We start from the raw sequence: 23,823 nt of genomic DNA, 5'->3' as shown, positions 1-23,823 counted from the left end.
CGGTGGACACAATCAGGGCAACATCTCTACGGTACAATATATTCTGTCAGCATTTAATACCATCTGTTACTATTGTGAAGTTTGTGGCTTTTCATTTTTGGTGAGATTTTGTAGACTCTAGAGGTTATTGTAAGACACTTGGTAAAGCCGCTGTCGGTAAACACATTTCACTTGTTTGTTTCTGTTTTTATTTTTATTTTACGCAACATCACAATCTTTTTTTTTTTTTTTGGAATTGAGGTTGTAGATGACAATATAGAAAATGGTTACATCATAACATGTACTGTCATAAAATGCATTTCCCTTTCATATTAAATACATTTGACATAAAGTCAATTTGAAATTTCAAGAATTTTATGAGCTCTGTATCCTTCTTGGTTGTATCCAGTAACTCTTTGAGGCCATTTAGCCATTAGCTAGACTGTCTCCAGAGGACAAACGTGTTGATTCCCTCCTTATCTATTAGGCCGAGTGTTAATTCTTTGCAATGACTGACGACTGGCAAATATTATTCAGGTCCACATTCTACAATATTCCCAATGTCCTACTTAAGCGACAAGATTGGACAAAACAGTGTTGGGATGCGGGGACCAGTCTTCCCTTGCTCAACATTAATTCAGGTCAGTCAGTGGAGAATAAATGTGTGGAACTGAATGCTGAATGTGGATAATATGCACACCTTAGAGGCCATTAATAGGCCTTTGGGGAGCACAGGAGGAACTCTTCTTATTGATTAGAAATGGTAAATCTGAGCCAATGTGTGTGCGCCCACTTAAAAAACCCTCACACTGTAAACTGCTATTCAGCGGATTGTGTACGGTGGTGCTAATTGCAGTAAGCAATAGGGCTGTCAGGACCCAGCGGAGGCATTTAGGTCCTCGTACACACACGGTTTCATCACTGTCTGAGAATAGACCTACATTACAAACACCTGTGTCCCCATTCCAGACTCCCTCTTCCTGAGAGCTGACCCCTCTCTATATACTATTAAGCTGAATGTTAGCCCGCATTGATCACCTGCCATCAATCGGCAAGATTCTGCTAATAGAAATTAAGAGTGTAACATGGAGAGGGCCGTGTAGTTGTCAGTGCTGTTTCTGTGTGCCTTTTCATGGTTCATAAATCTCTGAGGCGCTTTTGCAGTGAGCAGAAATTAGGACCATTCTTGTCCATTAAGAGCTTAGGTACGCAGACCTTCAGGGGACAATTTGTAGTATCTCAGTAAGCAATCAGCAATGTGCCACAGAGCAGAAAAATAATCAGCTGCTAGGTGAAGAGAAAGTCGCCCATCACAACGCAGGTGCCAAAGATCATCTCTAATAAATATCTATCATTTACTGAGCTCAAAAAAGCTATTTACAGCTTCATCCTTGTCAAAATTGGACTAATTCTATAATTAGCCATAATTGCCTCACCCTTTTACAATGCCTTTTGTCCATCCAGTTTGACTTATATCATTTTATTACTGTGATTTCCCATTTTCCATTCTTTTTATCAACACAATATATTTATGCATTTATTTTCCTGGTTTTGTAAACAATTTTTTTTTAAGTAGGTGGTATGCAATATCTATGTGCACAGTATGTTTTAACAAGACTACAGCTGGCTAATGTCGACATGCTAGCATGCTCACTATGACAATGCTAACATTCTGATGTTAGGGAGATTCTTGTGTTTGACATGTTTGCCATCAGAGTTTTAGCATTTTAGCATGCTACTATTTACTAAATTGCATTAAACACCGTGTACAGCTGAGGCTGATGGGAATGTTATTAGTTTTGCAGGTTTTTGGTCAGCAGCCAAGCTTTGGGCAAGTTGAAATGTTTCTCCTGTTCCTACATGAAATGTCAGGGGATCATCAAAGTGATTACAATTCATCCTGAGGGGGATTTGACTGTCTGCACCAAATTTCATGGTAATCCATCCGTCCGATAGTTGTTGAGACATATCAATCTGACCAAAGTGGTGCACTGATGCTAGCATGGATAAAATAAATGGTCTATGTTCTATATGGACATTCCTGTGGTCTTGGTTTCCTTCAGATTATATTTCTCTTGACCTTCAGCTCTGGTGATACTTTACCTCAAAAAAGACGGCCATGGCGGAAATGATGCGTCTTTCCTTGATAGCAGCGCCGAGGCTGTCAAAGTCATCCGAATTGTAAAGGTAGATCTGCATCTGGGATGGGAAACAGAGCATAAACAGCTTGAGGAGTGGACAAGGAGTCCTGTCATCAATCACTTGGACACACTGCTGAGGAGCTGATGAAAAGCTGTTTTGAGGGGCATAAAAGGGGGTGTATTTATCACTCTCATAAATCTCCCATAATCTGTGTCATTCCTTTTTGTGTTCTGCCACTCCTGGAGGATGCTAGAGAAATACAGCATCCCATTCCTCAGGGCGACCGTCCTCACAGAGACAGTCACGAGCTGAGAGGAAGAAGTGGAGGACTGTGCTCTTTTCCCATGGTGAGATCTGACAGAATGCTGGGCTTTTAATCATTCCTCCCAATTACCTTAAATCACCCACAACATTTCTTCTGATTTCACAACATACAGCAGCTTGGGATGTGTGGCACGTAATGCGAAAACCATCATACACAGAATACATCATATACCTGTCATAGCTCTGGTTTCCTCTAAAAGAAAGAATATCATTCCTTTCATTTCAAAGCAGACATATTATGGTAGTGCTGATCAAAATCATCAAGTGATTCTAAAAGTAGCAATTGGAGCTGTCCATCATCTCACTGTTTCGAGCCTCTTTTAAATGAAAAACCCTTTCATGTCACTGAACCAAGTTAATTGGCAATAAGAAAAGGGTCCTAGATGTTGATTTAATTAAAGGGTGCTTTTTTTTTTTTTCTTTTTCCAAAGAAAATAACGAGAAAACCCCCAGCTGCAAATGGCTGTGCCGACAACAGATTCAAAAAGCAAAAATAAATCTAGTAGAAATAAGATTAAATCCATTAAAGCGAACCGCAGGCCTAAACCAGGTACAAAGTGACTCAATGCAGATAATTTAAGAGAATTTAAGTGATCAGTTTCCTTCAGAGTTACTTTAACGGAAGCCTTTAATTGAACTAATTTGTTGTCTGGGAACTCGGCAAGAAAGAGCTGTGGCCATTCATCACCCTTCAGATGTTATTAACTACATCACCCAATTAAGCTGGCCCCCTTAGGCTTCATTCACTCACTGACATTAGCTCATGTGACCTGCTCTTGTTTAACAGCGCGCTGGAAAACGTGATATTCAATTATCAAACACTTTCATAGCAGCCAATAAAAATAAATGTTGCCAAAAGCGATCTGAATCACTTGATTGCACGCTTGGTTTCACTGCACATTTGCGAGCTCTGACACAAAACTCCCCGTTGCAGTAGACTTGGTTCACATGCAGGGATATCACTGCAAGTTGTTGATTTTAAGTAGGACAGACAGGTGGTCTGACCAACCTTGAAGCTCTCTTAAGACACTGAGACACATTCATACATGTTTGTTTTTGTCAGTACAAAATTTACCACCTTGTTGCAGAGAGGAATATGGAAAATGGTGAGCACCAATAACCAACAACAGCTTGTGAGAGACCAGAGGTAACAGGAGGCAACCGAAAGACAACAAAACATTATTTGAGCTTTATAATTTACCTGCAGCTTTCTCCGGAGAGCAGACAGCCCATGCTGTCCACATCTCCTGAGCCCCTCTTTAGTCTGAATTCATTCTATAGGCCTGTTTTGTTTTTTTTTTTCTGGCACAAGATGAGTGCAAACACAAATGCTGAACGCTGCTCTGCATTCCCAAGTTCCATTTAAACACAAACAGGTGAAAAACAGTCATGTTTGCCATGATTTCCCAAGACAACAAGATATTGAAGCAAGAGAAGAAAACTTAAATAAATCAGTTTGTGCAAGGAGAGATCTTACACTTATCACAGCAGCACAAATTTATTCTTCTTTCCTTACTTTATTTCTTTTTTGTGCTACTGCAGCTTTTTGTTGTTAACAGGTAAACGTGTCTTTTTTAAAACAGTATGATTCTCTCACTCCAATCACACTTAAATATCCTACGTTATCCTCTCACCTAGGCACCTGCAAGTGCTAGAGCACTCATTTTCAAGAAGAATAAAGTGTCACAGAGTTTGTACAGTAGGTGTTGCTGAACAATTATGTGAACATCGGTGTTTCGGTTTACTGACAGAACTTCAGAGACAATGAAAAAGGACAGCACAAGACAATAAGATGAGTGGATTGTGTGTCAGCAAACACTGATATAATGTATTTATTATCCACTGAACAATTATGTGAACATCAGTGTTTCGGTTTACTGACATAACTTCAGAGACAATGACAAAGGACAGCACAAGACAATAAGATGAGTGGATTATGTGTCAGCAAACACTGATATGTATTTATTATCCACGTACTTTCAAAATGACAACAACACAGCCGAATGCTGGCTACACGGTCTTGATTTACTTGAATTTCCATGAATACAGCTGAGTGGAACTAAACAAACACCTGATAAATACACATTACAACTGGCCCCAATGCAACAGTCACAGGCGCTGTTTAACATCAATGCAAAAAGCCTGGTGTCTGCCATATGCCTTGTTATGAAAACAATATTCACCACGCCAGTAATGTGTCATTGTTGCAATCGGACACAACGTCAGACACTCAATGCACTGCAGCATGTGGACAAAACACGAGCAGATAAAGAAAACATATTCGCCATTTCTAATTGCATGATTCAGTGTTCGCCTCTCCAGCCACCCACTTCATCGTTCTCTCTTTTCTCCAACCCCGCTGATGGGTGGCTGGATTCCCTTGCTGTGTGTTTCATGACTTTGCAGTGTTTCTGGTTTTTCTAATGTGTTTCACTACCAGCATGTGCTCTCTGTGCTACTGGGGCTCTCATTCTGAAACGCACTCCACTGTGCACCCATCTTAATACTTCATATATCCGCAGAAATGGGTGCAAACACCAAATACCCTTCCCAAGGTGTGATTTGTAATCCATGTATAATTAATCTAACCTTGGTGACACCCTAATATATTATTAGAAAAGATCTCCCTATGGTACCCTGAGGCAGAAAAAAAAAATCCACTGTTTCATTTTTCATTGTGCTGTTTGAGCGAACAGGTGGTCCATCTATCGATTTCCCCACTTCACTCCCACGAAAAAGGCCGTGGTTAGATTAATGTCAAGCTCAGGAGCCACGGGCTGAGCAGCCCATAGGTTCTGTCTTTTTCTTTTTTTTTTTTACATGATCATGTTACAAAGGCAGAGCAGCTCCATAATACAGCTCATTGCATTTGTCTTTCCACCCCCTGTACCTATGTGTGAACTATATTTGTCTGTGTTTTCAAGCTTCTGGGCAGGTGGAATAAACACTTTGGAGGTTTTTTTTTTTCCCCACTGTAAGAGTAAATGCTTTATGCGGTGTGTTACCACAGACTCAGGGCGGAATGTGACTCATTTTGAGTGGAGAGATAATTAGACAGCAGATTGGAAAACAGTCTCTGTTTAGCAGAGACAAATAAGCCCTGAAGCTCAACCTCCAAGGTCATGCTGCTTCAGCTCTCGAAGAACAAAACATACATGCAACAAAACAAAAGCTAACCTCCGCTACGAAAGATCACTGGGTTTATCAAGCACAAACATTTAGTAAAGGCAGAATCGTGCTGCACACACAGTGTCAGATGTAATATAATCTCAGATACATCAAATTCTGCCACGGCATAAATATGAAATATGAAAATGCCACATCTCACAGGATGACGTGGTTAAATGGCCAAAGGCTAGATCCTGCATATTTCCCTTCAACTATTCATCATGTGATTTCACTCATTCATCGCCTGGCTCTCGGTTGTGTGAAATAATACATCAGGTTTGATACATGCAGGCTGACTTATTGATAAAGAGATTAAAAAAAAAAAAAAAAAAAAAGACCTCCCACTCTGTGTTGTTTCTGCATATATGGTGCACCATGCAGTACATAAGAGGAGGAAACATCTTTTGCAGATGGATGGATGGAATAATCTTTTTTTTTCCTTCCTGTAATCATGAGCAGCCATGAGAATTTGACTATCAGCTTGTCACCTCTGGCTGTCTTTTACTGGCTGTATTCTCTCTAATTTGGCCATTTCTTTGCACCTCTTTCCACTTCTGAAAACTCAATCCCATCGTATGTCAAATCAGCTCTAAAGGGGCTGCATGTTCTTGACATGCACGTTAACAGCACGTTAATGGCACAAGAAGAGGGTCACCACCACAAAATATACAAGACTTTTTTTGCATCCAAATGGAAGAGCCTCATTCACGACTGCTGCTATGAATTCAGGGCATAAGCACTGAATCTGAATGTCTGATGCAGCCCTTCACTGAGACCACCAGTCATGTTTTTTTTACCTTTTAATCTTCCCAAATGTGTTCCTTTAAATCGATTCCATACTGAAGGCTATTTAAACCCCTTCATTCATAAATATGGATAGGGTTATCGTATTTTTTCATACTGTACAGGACACAATAATCCTGTAACTGTCAATGTTTAGGTTTGGACTCTTTCGCCTATATTTCAGCAGGTTTGGTCAATGTTTGCATTTGCTCTGTATTATTTCTCCATGACTTTTAGGCAGTATCTATGTCAGCTTTTCAACTCGCTTGCCGACTAGTTTTTATGCTCTCTCAATTGCAGCACATGGCGTTTAGACTGCATGTGTTTCTTGTGAAGCTGTATCAATAAATATACAACAAATCAGCATCAAAACAATTTGTAATTCCTGTTTAATCCACTTCATAATCTTTCCACATACCCCCGAGCAGGTATGCCTCATTATGTTCCTAAAAAGAGTCTCCTTTTAAATTTCAAGCACATTAGCTTTGGCATCTTTTACACCTTTAATTCTTTGACAGACAGGTCAATGAAAAGTCTTGGTCTACACACAAAGACATGCTAAACTACAAATCTATATTTCACATCTATAACTGATGTATCTGGAGGGCATAATTTCCTTGTTCTCGCTCAGCTTCTTTTCAAACAGCTGCTCAAATTGGTCATTAAAGTGAATTCAATCGTCTTATTTAGAAGCACACCATCAAAGCAGCCATATGTACAACAGCTTTATAATGGCTGTATATAATCCAGTGCCCTTTAACACTACGCTGAACAGAAAATGATGTGGCGAAAATAAATCTAATTACTCAGCCTTACAGCATCAAAAGCCATGCCTGCAGAGAGGGCTCCAAAGAACAGGGCCAAGAAACAAACACAGGAGGACTCGAGCTGCATGTTTGGAGATAGGACAGAGAGGCGGCACACTAACAGCAATTTCCTGTTTTTACACAGTTGTATTTACACTAATTATTAACCATTTGACAATAGAGAGAGGTAAAAAAAACATTTTTACATAACCCCACAAAATGTAAGAGTATGACACATTTGCACATTCATTCTAGATAATGAATGAGAATGGCGTTGTAAATGATAAAAAATTGAAAGGCACTAATAACTCATTCTCCACGCCATATAAAAAGAGTGGGATTTCTGCTTTAATCCAGGAGCAAGAATAAATAATACCAAAAGGTTTTGGACTTAATACCCTTTATATCTGCGGTACAAGAGTTTTTTCTGCTTTCCTTTATTACTTGCAGTCTGTTCTCCCTTTGTTCCCTTTGTCTGCTCTTTGTCTTTTGGCATTAATGCGAAGAAATCTGTTTTGACCTTGGGTAAAAATCGTTTTAAGAGCCAGAAAAGTATGAACTTTTACTTCAATTCTCATTTCATTTGAACAGTACAACAAAACTTTATTTTTCTCTAAAGCCTTTTCACTCTGCTTTCAACTGATGTTACATCCTTGACACTGAAGTAAAGGTTCTATATATATATTGCATGTTGTATTTTATATTGTACGTGACCCTTAAAGTTGAAAAGGATTTTGTAGTGTGTAATGTTTTCAACGATATTTCCATCATGGAACGGAAAGGAATTTAAAGCATTTTATTGTTTTTTGAGTCAGAATTAAGGCAGCATCCTACAGCATCGTGGGTTAAGCTTAAAAAATGCTGGATCATACACTTCCCATAAAGCCACATCTCTTCGTTAGAACCTCCCTGCTTGGTAAATGCCCACATCTGTCAAAGTTTAAAGTCCTCTCATCTAAGCACAAGCAATGGCACGTTTGAACACAGTAACCGTTCTCTCTTTTTGAGGAGTTTATTCTTATTGGGGAAGCTGCGATTTTTGTTGAATTTGACTTTTAAGTTCCTTTGAAAGCCAGAGCACCCCTTAAAATAGTGTCTGACCACAGTGAAATTAGCTTTCTCCAAAGGTCTGAACGACCCGCAGCCCGTCTCGGAGATGGGATGAACTGGATTTCTGAAGCATCGATGCGCCACCTCTACACCAGCTCTGTGCTGCTATTGAGGTTGTGATCCCCGCACAATGTTTCAATAACAATTGAATCCATGCCACAGAGAATCAAGTCTGATCTACAAGCAAAAGCGCGTGTTATCTTTTACTTCGCTGTTCACAGCATTCCCAAACAGTTTCCGAACAGGTTTTTGGTCTCTATAAAAACCTCATATATCTAAACACAACAGTAACTTGCCAGGTTCCAACATTCAATGCTGACCCTCAAGGCCCCTTGTTGCTCATTTATCAAAGTGTACTGATGGGACAGGATGCTTTACCTCCACAGGGAACCTTCTGCCATTTATGCTGTGTTCTGAGCCTGCTGATCCATTACTCTGGCCCCAGTGAAACTCCATCTTCTCAGCCTTAAAACGCCCAGGCAATCCAGCACCTCTTACAAAGTAGTCATCCTTCAGGAGAACAGCAACTGGGGAAAAGGAGGGGTAAAGGAAACAGACAAAGAATGAAAATTAAGTATACCCATATAGAGGCAGCTAAAAGGAGATTATTAGTCAAAGGACTGGTTCTACAAAAGCTCATCTATTATCTCAAGATCACAATTAATTCTCATTATCTAAATTTTCATCTGTGCTTTTGTAATGACAGCTCAAATAATCTTGTGATTTCAAAGTAACACATTCAAATTCGGTGGTGTTTATTATTCAAGCTTCTGATCCTGAGATGATGCACTTTGTTTTGTCAACATATCAAACATAATCTGACTGATTTCCATTATAAAATGACACATCACATGACGCATCACAAACTGATTCATTTATTTATCAGTCATTGTCTCTGCCTGTGACACTGAACGTAAAACCTTGGATAGACTCGTGAGGAACAACAATGGGGCAATCAAAGCATGAGCTCTGATTTGTTTTAAGCTCTGATACATATGTGAACTGTGCAAACTTTTCCTTTTCTACACCAACCCCCATCAATGGAAAATGGACGTTAAATAAGCTGCACTGAACACATACCAGGGTTTATTTTGAAATCACCACACAGATATTTTCATTATGGCTGGTCAATGTGCTTTTATCTGCTCATTAGAGGCTGTTTAAAGGGCAAACAGGCTGTAAAATCTCACATAAACTAGACTCAAAGGGACATGAGAGCAGCAAGAGGAACATTCTGCTACCTGGCAACCCACAGCCCAACATAGTTTGTTTCCTTGAGACCCTCTACGTGGGGGATCATTTCATCCCTAGCTACAAAGTCAGAGGTGGGCACATTCACAATGATGCCACTGATGTCCTCTTCAAACAGAACACCCACTGGCCTTGACCTTGCCTTCCTCCATCCTTCTGACGACGCCACTTGCTCTTGAGCTTGCCACTCTGTTTTGGAGAAAGACATCCACATGCTGTGTGATCTTCTTCCACCTGCTTGCTTATTGCACGGCAGCAATGTCATTGGTGCTGCTGCAGAGGACCAGGCAGTTTCAGAACTTTCTCTCGCCCACCAGTTTTTGCATTACTTCTGGTTTGGTTGGTCAGTGATATTTTGGTCCAAAAGATCTTGAAATTTAGTTTTAAAAGTTTTTTTTTTTTTTTTGCATCATTTTTTCAGGCAGACCCACAATTATTTATGGAAATTAGTGTTCCATGAATATGCACAAGAATATGAGTTTACGTGGGAATGTACCAATGTAACCGTGAATGTCAATATTTTAACCTAGTTTTAGGCCCTTTAGGTTTCCAAAATAGCCTGCGATGTAAATATAACATTGTTTCGTGCAATTTCACAGATTTAAAATGTTCAACATGTCGAATTTATACTCCACTTATAATGTGCGGCATATCACCGGAGTATCCGCTAACCGTTGCTAACTGTAGCTGATTTTCGTAGTTCAGAGCATTGGGGGATTGTTGGTGTTGTTTACACCAAATGCTGGCAGGAAGCGGCGCCAGAATGGGCTCCAGAGCCGGAGCCTGGTGAGCAGGCAACGGAACTGGGCTTAGCAGCCTCCCAGAGAATGCAGCCAGACTGGGACTGAATGCAGCCTCCGAGACCAGCGGAGGCCAATTTGACAACAGGTAATACAGAGGTGATTCACAGCAGCACCGATCACGACTCTGACTCCAGGGACAACAAAAATATGGCGAGTTCATGAGTGGTGTGAAGTGGGAGAGAAGCGAGACGGAGATTGGGCACCATTCAGTACTAGGGATTCTTGTTTTTCCCCTGAGGACAGAAGGACGCTATCCCATGAATTCTCATATTTTAAAGAACAAGGACAAATATACCTAAACTATAAAATATAAAATATAACTCACCTATTGGTTCCCAACCTGAATGCTTTAGTGTATTATTTGAGGGTATTAATAATTATTAAGGCAAAAGAATGCCATTTATGATCATCAACTTTAGAATGAACATAATATATACTTTGCATGCATCTTGAAGTGCGGTATAGCTGCGAGGAATATGAAAGTTCATTTCTTGTGATCCGTCTGCTGAGAACAGCCCCTTGGAAGTGACATTTGACAATTCTTCATTGTGTAATGAAACAAAATTCGCCAAAAGCATGTAATTTGCCGTTTTCAAAGTCATTCTATTAAGCTGAGGCGGATTCCATATTCTTTTAGCGTTGGTGCAAGCCAAGCAACGTTTTGCAGAGTAATAATGTCAATGATCACTCAAAGTTATAAAGCAAAGCTCTCAAAAAAGCTCACACTGACTTGCTGTGAGATTTCGAAAGGATTCTTCTGGAGATTGTGGCCGTTGTTTGTCAGCGCTGCTCTGATTTCAGCATGCTGTTGAACGTGTCTATCAATTACATTAAGCTTTCAGTGTTTTCCGCTGGCACATGCACACAGCTGTTGCATATGTGTTCAGAGAGTAAACCATAGGCAGACATATTTTCTTGAGGTACAAAGTGGTATTAGGAGACAGAATTAGCCCTGACTAGCTGGTTAGCATGCTAACTCCAGTAGATATCTCTGCAACATCACACATAGATGTCTTTGACACCCCGTCAAAGCTGTTACTTCTTCACATTCTGCTGAAGCTTAGTTAATTTTTGAATGCTTTAAAATAAAATCGTACATATTGCACCTTCACTGTTAGATGTGTTTTCTGACAATCACTTGCTTAGATAGCCTGAGATATCTATCACTGTAAATTTGCTGTGGTGATTTATATTTCTGTTAGCATTTCTCCTGAATATTGATAGTCACACATTTGGTCTCAAATCTAAAGTAAAACTGTGAAACCTAAAAATATTGTGAATCACAAAATGATTTCTCTTGCTCCGTGGAATGGTCATTTTCCTTCTGAGCTTGCTATTTCTATTAAGTTATTCAGTTGGATGTAGTTAGATTCCTAGGGGTATTAAATTCATATCTTTTTATCCAATACTCTCTTGCTGAGGAGGCCTGAGATTCAAGAAGCGAAGCAGTATGAAAACATATGAGAGTGTGGGAAATACTTCTGCAAAATTTAACTAAACAGCCACAGATTAACCTCAATGCCATCAGAGATGATGGCCTTTTGCTTTAAGAGTTGACCATATTAAACATTATCACAGCAGGGACGACACCAGAGCTTTGCATGCCGTTGCCATTTGCCAGAAATGGTCCAATATCTCTAAAATGTCTAATTTCACTGGAGAAAAATATCTTTTGAAATCCTGCACTGAGAGGCTTTTTTAAGGGTCATAAAATGTTCCACAATTTATAGTGGACCATGTAATCCTCCTCCTGAAGTCAAAACACAGACACAGAGGTTTTTACATGACAGCAGCAATTTGGCTTCACCTTAAAGGCTCAGCCTGTCTGCTTTCATGGAAACCAACATTGGGAAATTTATTCAGAGGTGTCATGTAAGGGTGAGCTCTCCAGTTTTCAATGGCATCTTGAAACACCATCATAACAAGGCAGATGATCATCCTTCTTCTGTCCTGGCTGAGGCTACATGTTAATGTATGACCCTTTACCACGTCTATATTTGACATCATTAGCCAGATTACAGCCAGTGCTCTGTCGGCTGATCCCTCCCGTTACAGGGGGATTGAGTTACTCTCTCTGGATAAGGACAGCCCACTTTTAATCAGCAAACCAAGAGGATGAGCATTTGGACAAGCAAACACAGATTGTCAGCAAACACAGATGACACGCTGAACAAGCTGTGCAGAGAGCAGACGAAACCAAGGTGAGTGAAATGTATCACCATGCGATGATTACCAGCAGGTACAAAAAACGAGTGTGAGATCCAAAGAGAATGAGGGAAGAGACAAGGAGATCTGAGGAGAGGAGAACCTTGTGTGATGAGGGATGAGCTGAGCGCCTGTCGTGAGGCAAGAAAGAATCTGCCAGCAGTATTAACATGCCAGTGCTGCTTAAGCTGATGGCCCACAGTATGAAGGATAGGGATGCAGAAGATTTCCAAGACTGAAAGCATCAGGTCAAAGTGAAAATCAATATGAATAAGAATGAAGTACCTATCACAGGATCACATTTGTGCAGCTCATTTGCAAACATACATTTACAGGAATGGTTATAAAATCTGTTAGTGGTTGAAGTGGTGTAATCCTGACTACAGCACAAGGAAAGTCAAGGAAAGGGGATGCTGGTTGGCCCTGGGAGTTTCATTAGAAATGCGGCTCTGGGTGTGTTTGAACCCTCCAACAGTAGAGCAGGAATTAGAAGCTAAGCCAAAAAGACCTTGAATCACAGCCAGTGAAAGAAGGGGAGTGCGTGTGAAAGTAAATCCTTGATCAATGCAAATGTCCCTGGGGTCTTCCGATTCCTCATGAATTTGGTTGAGAGTTGTTTGAAATTTTACTGAGAAATGTTTTGTTGAAGACCGCTTGAATGGCGGCCAATGAGCCCGATCTCAAAGTGGATCAAGGCACAAGGGAACGTTCTGAAATCAATCTCAATGAACTTTTAAGATCTATTCACTCGGTTCTTAATTACAACACTGACTTTTAAACAGTATGAAGGCTGTTGAAGCCCCTCTGTGCCGGATTTGAACAGTTGGACATTAGCATCCCCTAGTGGCAGCATCAAAATAGACACCATGGGAGACCGCAATGCACATTGTTTAATAATCCCAACAATTACTGACGAAAATGCTTAAAATTGGCATCCATTGTGTCAAAATCTTGTCTTCAATAGTAATGTAAAGTACATTACACACTACAGCAACTATAATGGATATTTCAGATGTAGCGATGTGAAAGAGGTCGCTCGAAGTTGGTGAGAATTATCACCTGAATCTGCAGCTGAGTTTTAGCTCATTACTTAGCTTTCCAGCCACAACTTAACTGTTTAGGTTCCCTCTCAATGCTCTCATCACATTGTTTCAACAAAAAAGTTTGAAAAGCCCAACGGATAATACCAAATTAGCACCAAATGGCACACAGACACTGTTGGCGACCATTTAATGAACAAGGAGAAGCACTTACCACAAGGATGTAAAAAAAAAAAGAAAAAAAGAAAAGATCGATCCGAAGGCCAACAATTCATTACTTGAAGAACAACAAATCATATTCAAACTTCACAACTATTTTCCAAGAATGTGAAGGACGAGTTTCTGTGAGGATCAATAACTGACATCACGTTAAAAAAATGCAGGCCATGAACACATTCATCAACATTTCACACAAGTGATGAAACTGGTCAAATGCAGCCTTGAAGATTTAGGTGGAGGGAAGTTTACCCACCACTTTTGATTTTATTTTAACTTTGGTTTCTATGCTTCGGTGGCAATGAGCATCCGCTAACCAGCTAATGCTCCACGGAGCTGACGAGCTGTAACACAGTCGATGCATCCAATCATCATCACTGAACTGCCACATATTTATCATCTTTAAATGTTGTTAAAGATTCAGAAACAGTTTATTCTGAAGTACATTTCTTCTTGGTTATATAATATTGAATGTACTATTCAATCAGTAAATTAGTCAATTTTTCTAATGAGTAAACAAACTAAATATCAAGGAAAAAGGAAATACAGTTACACCTATTTTTGTTACTAAACAGAAAAATACATCTGAATTGAAGTTTCTCTCTTTCAACGCTCCGCTCCGAGACAAGCTTCACTTTCTGATTAATTAATCATAAAACACACTTCATTCAAACTCGACAGAAACAAAATAAAACTCACCGAAACAGTCTTTCTCAGTCCAACAATCACCAGCTCTGTTTGGTTGAAATAAACCCTTAATTCACAGACTTGGATGTAAAAATATTCTGGCTCTACACACTGTTTTTCCCAACTGCCTCTCTTTGCGATTGCTGGCCTCTCTGTGCTACTGGGCTCGCGGAGACACACTATTAATTGCCCCCCCAAAAAAACACAACCAGAGATGGACTCGGCCAATCTCTGATAGACGATTTATTCGTCCAGTCAACCCTAATGAGCAGTTAAATCTGCCATGTCATGGTGATTCCAAAACGGTAGCAGTAATGGGAAACTATACCCCCCATACTAAGTTGACCTCCTCTAAATAGTGTTTGCATAATAATATTTTGCAGTAATATTGTTCCATTTTCCTGGTTTTCAGTGCTTAGCCATTCCCTCTGTACTGTTTGTGCCCAAAATTACAGAGAGCCGTGTTATTTCCATCTTTGTAAATAAGCATCCCGCAGCATCGCTCGGCTGTCCCAGTGGCCTTGGTTGTCATGGAGGCTAACAACTCTCATTATGATCAAACGCAGAAGATGAAACTGCTCTCTGAGAGAAACAGTGCCAAAAGCAGAGATCAATTAAGGTCAGGGTTTTCACGCCAATGGTCCGCGGATTAGCTGATTGAAAAAAAAAAAAAGTGGCAATGGTTTGAAGTAGCAGTTAATCAAGTGAGCGTCATAATGTTGCTGTAAAAAGGCATGCAGGCTGATACAAAGAGGATGGTGAGAGACAGAAAAGAGCATGGGGCAGTACAATGACGGCGATAATAGAGGAATTACTAACACAAGGGATAGACTAACAAGAATCGTACCAGGCCGATATGGTCATGTGTGATTGTAATCTGCCTCACTCAATCATTAGAGCCTGAGTTTGAAATCTGCTGTTGGAAATGCTTAAAGTGGGTGCGTTTAAAATTTCTATGTGGGAAGTCCTACATAATACAAGAGGAGGCTGATTTAAAGATTCACAATTAATTCTCTTTATAAATTCAGTGTATTACACTGGGAGTGGGTGATAATGGATGACATCTTTTATCGTTGAATATCTCTAGATTATGTTGTCAGTATCTATTGTGGAATGGCAAACTTTATTGAAATTCAAATCAGATATATTCAATCGGTTTATCGATAAAATGGCCACATTGAAAGAGAATTAAATACTTTGAAAATTAAGGTACATCATAACATTGATGCAAAAACCCTTTAAGTCAAATACAGCTATCAGGCTTTCTTGCTGAATAATTTCCAACACTGCCTGCACTGTTGTAATAAAATCAGAAATAAACTGCATAAAATGGACAGCCAGCTCAGGTTAAATTATATGTCCATATCTCTGCCCAGCTCTACACACCTGGGATCATCAGAAATTTGCCATAGTGAAAAAACATTACAGTACAGAGAAATGTGAATATTGTATTTTGGTATCACCATGTTAGTGTGTTTAATGTGATTTAGGGGCTAAACTATCCCACCACTGATTTTGTGCTACAGACCTGTCTTTCCTGTGTTTTTCATTGTGGTCTGGTTGGAGGACTCAGTGTTGAACTTCTCAAGCACCAGCTCTTGGAACTCCTCCGAAACCAAAGCTTGTTCATCTGCAATGTCCACAGGTGATTGGTTGTTCGCATCACATTCTGGGTATGAGGCAGCCCAGCCTCGAGGTCCATGGCTTCCTGCAGAAACAGAGGAAACAAGCGCGTTTGAAAAATGCAGACGGGTCCCCAGAAATCTCCTTTGTCTAAAAATTGTGGTGACAATACACACAAAATGAGAAACGCTGTGAACATATTAGCCAGGTTTCAATTTGCCCTTAACAGAAATTGAGAGAAAGAGGACAGTGATTCTTTCATATTCATTCAGCTGCAGTGCCCTCCAAAACCCTCCAAACAGCTGGGAAAACATGTAAAAACAATGAAAATTCATCATCTGGCTACAGGCAATTCCAGCGTTAATTGTCCATATACGATATAAATATCCAAATGAGGCATATTGCTTCAGTGCTACACTTAGTGAAACTGAGCCTCGAATGGGTGCAGAGTTAATGCGGTTGTATGCCTCGGATAGGTTTAAAAAACAAAGAAAGATTACACCAAATGGGCTATTCAATAGGAAATACTCCATTTTAACAATTCATGTGCAGTGTGTGCTGCAAACGAACTTCCTGTAGAATCCCCATCCACTGTCTGCTCTTTTAATCCTCTATCCCCTACAGTGGCGCTTCTACAAAAGAATAATCCACTACCGACAGGGGTCTCCTTGATCTCCTCTCGGGTACAATGGGCCAATGCAACAACAAAAGCTGAGGGATCAGGGGAACAAGGAAGCATGCATGGATTCCAACTTTTCTGGGTTAACACAATATTCATGATCCCATTCCCTACAGATATAGGGCAACTTTGCTACTGGCTCATGAAAATGATATGAGAACTCCTCTTTACTAAAACACCCTGGATCAAGGGTGGCTTTATGTCTTGCTATGAATAAACACCTTGCAGCAAATGACACCGTGGCTGTAGTCCCTCGAAAAGACAGCACGTTTGAGGATTGATTTGAAATATCCAACGTTTTAGCACATCAACCAGAGAACGACCATAAACATACACCACGGGGTGTGCAGGCACATAAACAGGAAGCATTTCCTTCAGCTCCAATGAATACGATGTCACTAGGTTAGAAAAAGAGTGCACTACACACTGTTAAGCCATTGACAATGGCTCAGGTTTGTCCAGTGACTTAAATAAAATCAATCGTCTTCCAAACACCACCTGCAAGATTACGGACTAGTGAGCTCTGGATTGCACGGAAATGCTGGAATGGATTTGAGCTGCATTTCTAATTAATGACTGCATTAGCAAGCAGGATTAAATTTGTCAGTCAAGGCTTTAGACTTACTGATATGTCTGTACCAGTGCAGCTCCAATATTTCATACCCTGGAACAGAGCCCATTGTGAATACACTACTATTACTTTAAGGCAAGAGAAAGCTGCTTGCCAATCATTAATACAAAGAAGGGCTTTAAATAAATGGAGTGATTATTTACCATGCTCAAATGAAAAGTGGTCTGTGTATAAAATTTTCTGGTACGCTTAAGTCGAAAAATATTTATTTATCTATTATGGTCAATTCTATTTGATTTGTGCTTGCTGACAATCTAGCATAACACTGCCACCGATGTGAAAACAGTCTGAGGCTCAATTAAAATCAATTAGCTCAATTAAACAATATTGTAATTAAAAAGGTTAAAGCTCTGCGAAGCAATATCTCATAAACTGGAGCGAATGACTCCATGTTATGTCGCTACCAAGGCCAATCTCGCTGAGAATCGACAACCCAGTGAATATGAGAGAGATGAAGAAAAAAAGTCTGACATCTACTGAGCTACAGAGGCAATATTAGCCTCAAGAAATGATGTAACAAACCCGAACAAAACTCACACCATGCTCCTCTCTTAATCCTGTCTGTTTTAACAACAGTTCTTTGCCATTTAAGGTCCAATGTGCAAGATTTAAGATATCTATTGGCAGAATATTCAGAAGTGTGTTTTCATTAGTGTATAATCACCTGAAAATAAAAATCATTGCTTTTATTATCTAAGAATGAGCTTTTTATATCTGAAGAGGGAGCGGGTGCGCTTCCCCCGAGTCTACCATGTTTCTACAGTAGCCCTGAGAGGACAAACTAAACACTGGCTCTAAAGGGGGCCTTTCGTATTTTCTGCAAGTTCAGTGGCCACTGTGGGGACGGTTGAGACATGGGGTATTCAATCAGTTGCACACTGCAATGTCAGCACTAGATGGCACAAAATCCTACACACTGATCCTTTAAAGTCAAGACAAAATTGACCTGTTTTGTTTTTGTTGCTCTGGAGCCATAGGGCTAGATTCATAAATGGGTAAATGGATATGTACAGTGATTGATATGTGATGATATAGATATTATCTTATTGCATATGTATCAGAATTGGTATATATGGCTGGTGAAGTACAAAAGACAAAAATGCTACAGGAACACTGTCGCCATTGCATAGTTTGTCCACCAGAGAGCACTGACAAGTACATTCGTTAACAGTAAAATCTGTATGTATATCTTGGCCAAAGCTGAAAAAGAAAAAAAAAAAGGATATGGGATACATATAAATATTAGTTATCATTGTTGTTTATTGATGAAAATTGACCAATGGCCAACATATCGTTATCACTTTTAAACCCTCAAACATCAATATCAGTTTCAGCCTCAAAAATCTATCCTTATTGGTCGGTATGTATTAACAAACCTGATGGCGGTTGTGACATAAGCTTTATTAATTCACTGGTCCACCCACACAGTTTTATTCATTTTCAGACTGTGTCTCCCAGTGTTTCCAGGACAAACACTGGAGCTCAGACTGAAACTGTGTAGAGTTAGCTGTATATTTATACAGTTTGGGGAAATATTGTTGATAAAGTAGTGCACACTTGAGGCAGTTGTACAATTGGTTAGGACTTACTCCCATCCCATTTGTGTTTGAAGAAAATATATATTCTCTTTGGCAGAGCTGTCTGAAGTACAATGCCTCCAGTTGCTTTGAACATTCACCATTCCCCTGACCGACAAAGTGCGCTACGTGGGCTACCAACAATGAAAAACACTGACAACTATTCTGGTTCTCCAGTGAGCAATTTTCACCCTGTATTTTCTTGCTTTTCTTCTTTCTCCTCTTGAGTGAATTGTGGCAAACTAACAAAAATCCTTTTTCAGATGTTTCTGAGATATACACTGTAGGGCCTCACAAAACGTGACTGACATCAGCAACAAAGTCCATAGGTCAACCGTGTGGAGACAGATTAGATTTTGACTCAGAACATGAAAGACAGCTCGAAGAGAAACAACCCTCAATTTATTGTTGACTGGCATATGCAAACAGAGCTAAGATAAGTATTGTGAGACAACAGGGGTGGTGAAAGAAAAAAAATATCAATTCTTAAAAAAAAATCGTGATTCTCTCTTGAAAAATTTGTCTCAATGCAGAGAAGTGAATAATTGGTAATTTAACACCCAATTCTCCACATTATGATCACCTGTAGCAACACTGCAAGACCAGGCTGGATGTTTTTCATGGCTGAACAAACTGTTAACATGCGCATCATGTTTACGTTCTAAGCTAGACGTCTTGAGTGTTGGTGAGGATGGCTGAGCATGAGCTAAGATAATGAGAGCACATTCCATTTATGGTAACTTTGGGTCATTACAAACAAGGAGTCGCACTGTGACAAAAAATAAAGTACGTGCAGAAGTAAAAGATTTTGATGCAAAGACGCGACAGTAATACTTTTATGATCGCATCATAGACCTCTGAATCGGAACAGAAAGGTGGTTAGAGATCCCCACTTCTAATGAATAAAAACACATCGTTTATCACATCAGAATAACATGATGCAATAAGCAAAGTGTACTGAAGCCACTTAAATGTTTCACAGGTCTGTTATTGAAAGTGTAACTAGAGGAAAGTGTAATCTTTTGCTAATTTTCCTTTAAAAACACACATTACATCCCATTTACTACTGGAGAGATAATTCTGCCTTTCAAGAAGAGAAAGGGAGGAGCAGTGCTAAAATCAGATAAGTGATGGTTGCACAGCAGTCGATTAATCTGTCTCATCGCCATCCATCAGAATGACTATAATCCTAGTGGTTAAGCCGTTCCCACTGCAGCCGTGCCAGTCTATCAGGCGGAGGTGAACAAATTAAAAATAAGTGCATGTTTTAAAATGTTGTCGATTGATTTATCTAAAACATTACACGCCACATTTGCAGCTACATCCAGCATATGGCTCAGATAGAACAGCTCACACACACTGGGCTGCACGACACATTTATTCTCATGAAAATCTTTATAGGTGCTATCAGGTAATTCATGCAGTATACTGACTGTTTTATATACTTCTGATGGACAAAGATGGGTGAGTTACCCTGATGGTTCAGCTCACCTTGCAGGAATATAACAATATCTCACAGAATTTATCCTTTAGCATTGTTGCAGCGGAAACTCATCTCCTCCACAGCAGTTATCTGGCCTGGTTCAACGTCTCTGAATCACTGCACACATCTCTGATTTGTTCATCAATTCAAAAAGACTGAAAGTAAGTCTATCAGGCTGGTACTGTCGCTAGCTGTAGTCTTGATTACAATGGGTTTGTTTGAATTTCAAGACCAGCAGTAGGATGGAAAAAAAATAAAAAGAGAAAAAATGAAGAGAAATTTTCTCCAATTCCACAAATATGATAGTTTAAGCAATGCAATTGATGCCCGGCTGCTCACTATTGAAAGCCCAGAGGTAGCAGGCAGTAACTGCACACAGCAGCTGTATGATATAGTATGATAGCATACTGCTAAGAGTGTTAACATATTCTCAATCATAAATAAAAAATATGACCTGAATGTTAGTCATTATCCTGAGTTAATAAGCCGATCCAATGATCCCTCTTGCATCATCTCTCGCATTGTCTTTGACAATTTAAACCTACAACACAAAACAATACAATAGCTCTGCAGCAAATCCTACCTCTGTGAAGTTTGTATTGTTCTAAATCTACTGAAGCTGTGAAAGTAAGGTGTGATTATTTTTGTGTCTTTAGCGCATCATGTTCCTTCTGTTATTTGTTTGTCTTATTTTTTCTAATCCCTGTATAAGATACAGCTACTTTGAAATCAATTTAACTTGCGTCATGACCTGAATCACAAGTATATTTGTACACGCGACATGCGTGGCAAAACGATGGGACTCTGATGGACAGTAGTGCCTATAATAAACACCATCAACCAAACAGCTGTTTATAGTAGGAAGTGACACTTCCTAATGCAAGAGATGAATCCAGTGTGGCTCATTTGTGTGCTGTGGTGTCCTTGAAGGATTCACACAATGCATCATTTGCAGTGTGTGTACAATAACTGTTTACATTACATACTAAATCAGCAAATGTGACAGCAGCACAACAAGCAGGCAGCCATGTGAATCAAACATATCAGTACAAAACATATGGATTGTACTTATACCCTTCAAGGTGTTTTGATCAATGACAGCATAGATTTAGTTACAAATCTTGCCATCGATGTCACGATTTTGAGGAAATCAATAATGCCTCCATTTAGTTATTTATGATCTATGGTAGAAGTAAGAAGAGTGATACTTATAACGTGCGTATTGTTGGTTAATCGAACCTGTTCCGGGTGCACGTCTGTGTGATGTGACACCACTCTCTGCCATCTACTTGTTTTAAGTAAAACAGGCACATGTTTCTCTCAATCTGGCACTTTCAGTTCCAGGCGTCATCCCATTAACCTTGGGATAAACAGCCGTGCCTGTGCTACCATGGCAATGCTGACAGAATGGCGATTGCCTTGTCATTTCCGTTTTGTCCCTCGGAGAGAAAGCATCCATGCTGCATGCCTCCTGGCAGACCTCCCAGAATTGGCACACTAGCACTTGCAAAAAAATCAACGCTGATCAGTCCATATGTATGAGTAGCACTGACTGAAAAACACGGCCAGCAGAAAGAAGGCACAGTGTCAGAGGCACTGAGAAGGGTCACGGCAGTTGTCTAGATGCAGCAGTGGTAAGCGAGACCAGGCCTTGTGTATGCTGCACAATCCCTTCAGTGAATACAGGAGCATCGGATAACATTTTGAACAACATTCCCGTGTCGGTTTCAATATGCTGATAACACTCCAGATGGTGCAGACGCAGGCACTGCAGCACTGGGGAGTATCAAATGCCCAGGTTAGACAACTGATGTGCTTGGGGCTTGTACAATGCAGGGAGAGGCCAGAATAGTCACCTATCAGTCAACTGATGATTGGCAAATGACCTTTTGTCTTATATCATCCAGTCACACTTAGGATGGTCTCTGACATTATTTCAATCGCAGGCTAAAGGAAAACATCTCTGAGCATGGCAACACCGCTGAATATAGGTCCAATGTGGTAATAAATAGAAGTGGTCAGATTGCAGCACAGGGTCAAAATGATAATTAAAAAAAAAAGGTAAATCAAATTTATTTGGACGAGAAAACAAAGGAGATCTGTAAAATTAAGACCCAAACTGTCTGTTGTAAACATCTAAGAAACAGCTTGCAACTCCATTTCCTGGTTTAACTCCGACATTTCCTATGTAGTTCACATTCTTGACCTCCCTGTGCAATAAAAGATTATTAGCAACATTACTGGTGTGCTCAATTTTAGCTTTAGCTTGAAATTATATGGTAGCTAATCTAGTAAAACGCCTGGCTTTTATAATCCACGTTGTCAGATCTCTCACGTTTGTTGCCCTGTTGCCCGGTCACCATGTTTCAAGATTTCAGCAACGACTTTGGTGCCTATGTTGTCATAACCAATGGTCAGAGGTATTTATTTGAATGGACATCACAGGAAACAATTCATTAAATTTTACTAAACTGACAAGAACCTGCAGGCATGCTAGCTGGACTTCAGTACATTGCTGCTTTGTGCTAAACGCTAATGTCAGCATATTAACATGGCTACAGTGTCGATGATGACACGCTGATGTTAAGCAGGTATGCTGTTTACCATGCTACAAATTTACTTCAGTAATCCTTTGTGTACCGTGAATGTCTGAACCAAATATCACAAGAATCCATCCAATAGTTGAGATAATTCAGTCTGGACCAACGTGGTGGACTGACTGACTGCCTTTCACAGTCATGCCAGCACATATCTGCATCCTGGTTTCTCAGATAAGCAAGAAATACATAATACGATATATAAGCGACTGCAGGTACATATTACACAGTATAGGCTAATCTAAAACAGATTTTGCACATTGTATGGTGCCTTTACTGTACATATGGAGAGCATTCGTGGCTTCAATACTCAGAATGAATTCTGAGGCATGGTGAGCCATGCTACACATGGTCACAACATAAGCATAATTCAGTCCTATCCACAGTAAACTGCAATACCAGAGTACACACAAAACAAACCAATAGACTTTGTCCATTCCTCCAGCATCACTTACTGTAGTTCCACTGTCTCCGTGTCCTACAGATCTCTTTACATGCTTCCTGGCAGCTCTGTGACCTAATGGCTGGGATGTGATAAGGGGGGGGGGGTTGCTCAGTGCACAGCTGAATCAATGTGAGAAGGAGGGAGCAGACTTCCCTGAACGGTGCCAATTGCGAGCAATGAACAATAAAAAATACAGTCTCCCTACTACATTAAGTCTAACAAGCAACGAGGGATGGATATGATTTGCAAATTTCAGTCACTAACCCACAGTTTC

At 40.0% G+C, this 23,823-nt stretch overlaps 1 protein-coding gene across 2 annotated transcripts in view; it reads right to left on the bottom strand.

The window, feature by feature from the left end:
• The window catches only part of ca16b (carbonic anhydrase XVI b), a 98,805-nt gene that overhangs the window by 30,720 nt on the left and 44,262 nt on the right, over positions 1–23,823 (bottom strand). For both annotated transcript variants that reach the window (XM_070958747.1, XM_070958748.1), the window contains exons 3-5: positions 16,043–16,222; positions 8,691–8,839; positions 2,083–2,178 (exon numbers count right to left, since the gene is read on the bottom strand). In XM_070958747.1, coding sequence (XP_070814848.1) covers positions 2,083–2,178; positions 8,691–8,839; positions 16,043–16,222 — 425 coding nt within the window. The remainder of the gene's footprint in view (positions 1–2,082; positions 2,179–8,690; positions 8,840–16,042; positions 16,223–23,823) is intronic.

The sequence above is a fragment of the Chaetodon trifascialis genome, chromosome 3 (genome assembly GCF_039877785.1).
Source record: "Chaetodon trifascialis isolate fChaTrf1 chromosome 3, fChaTrf1.hap1, whole genome shotgun sequence".
NCBI classification, from domain to species: Eukaryota; Metazoa; Chordata; class Actinopteri; order Chaetodontiformes; family Chaetodontidae; genus Chaetodon; species Chaetodon trifascialis.
The sequence above is the reverse complement of the archived record's forward strand: the minus strand, read 5'-3'. Positions and strand labels throughout refer to the sequence as shown.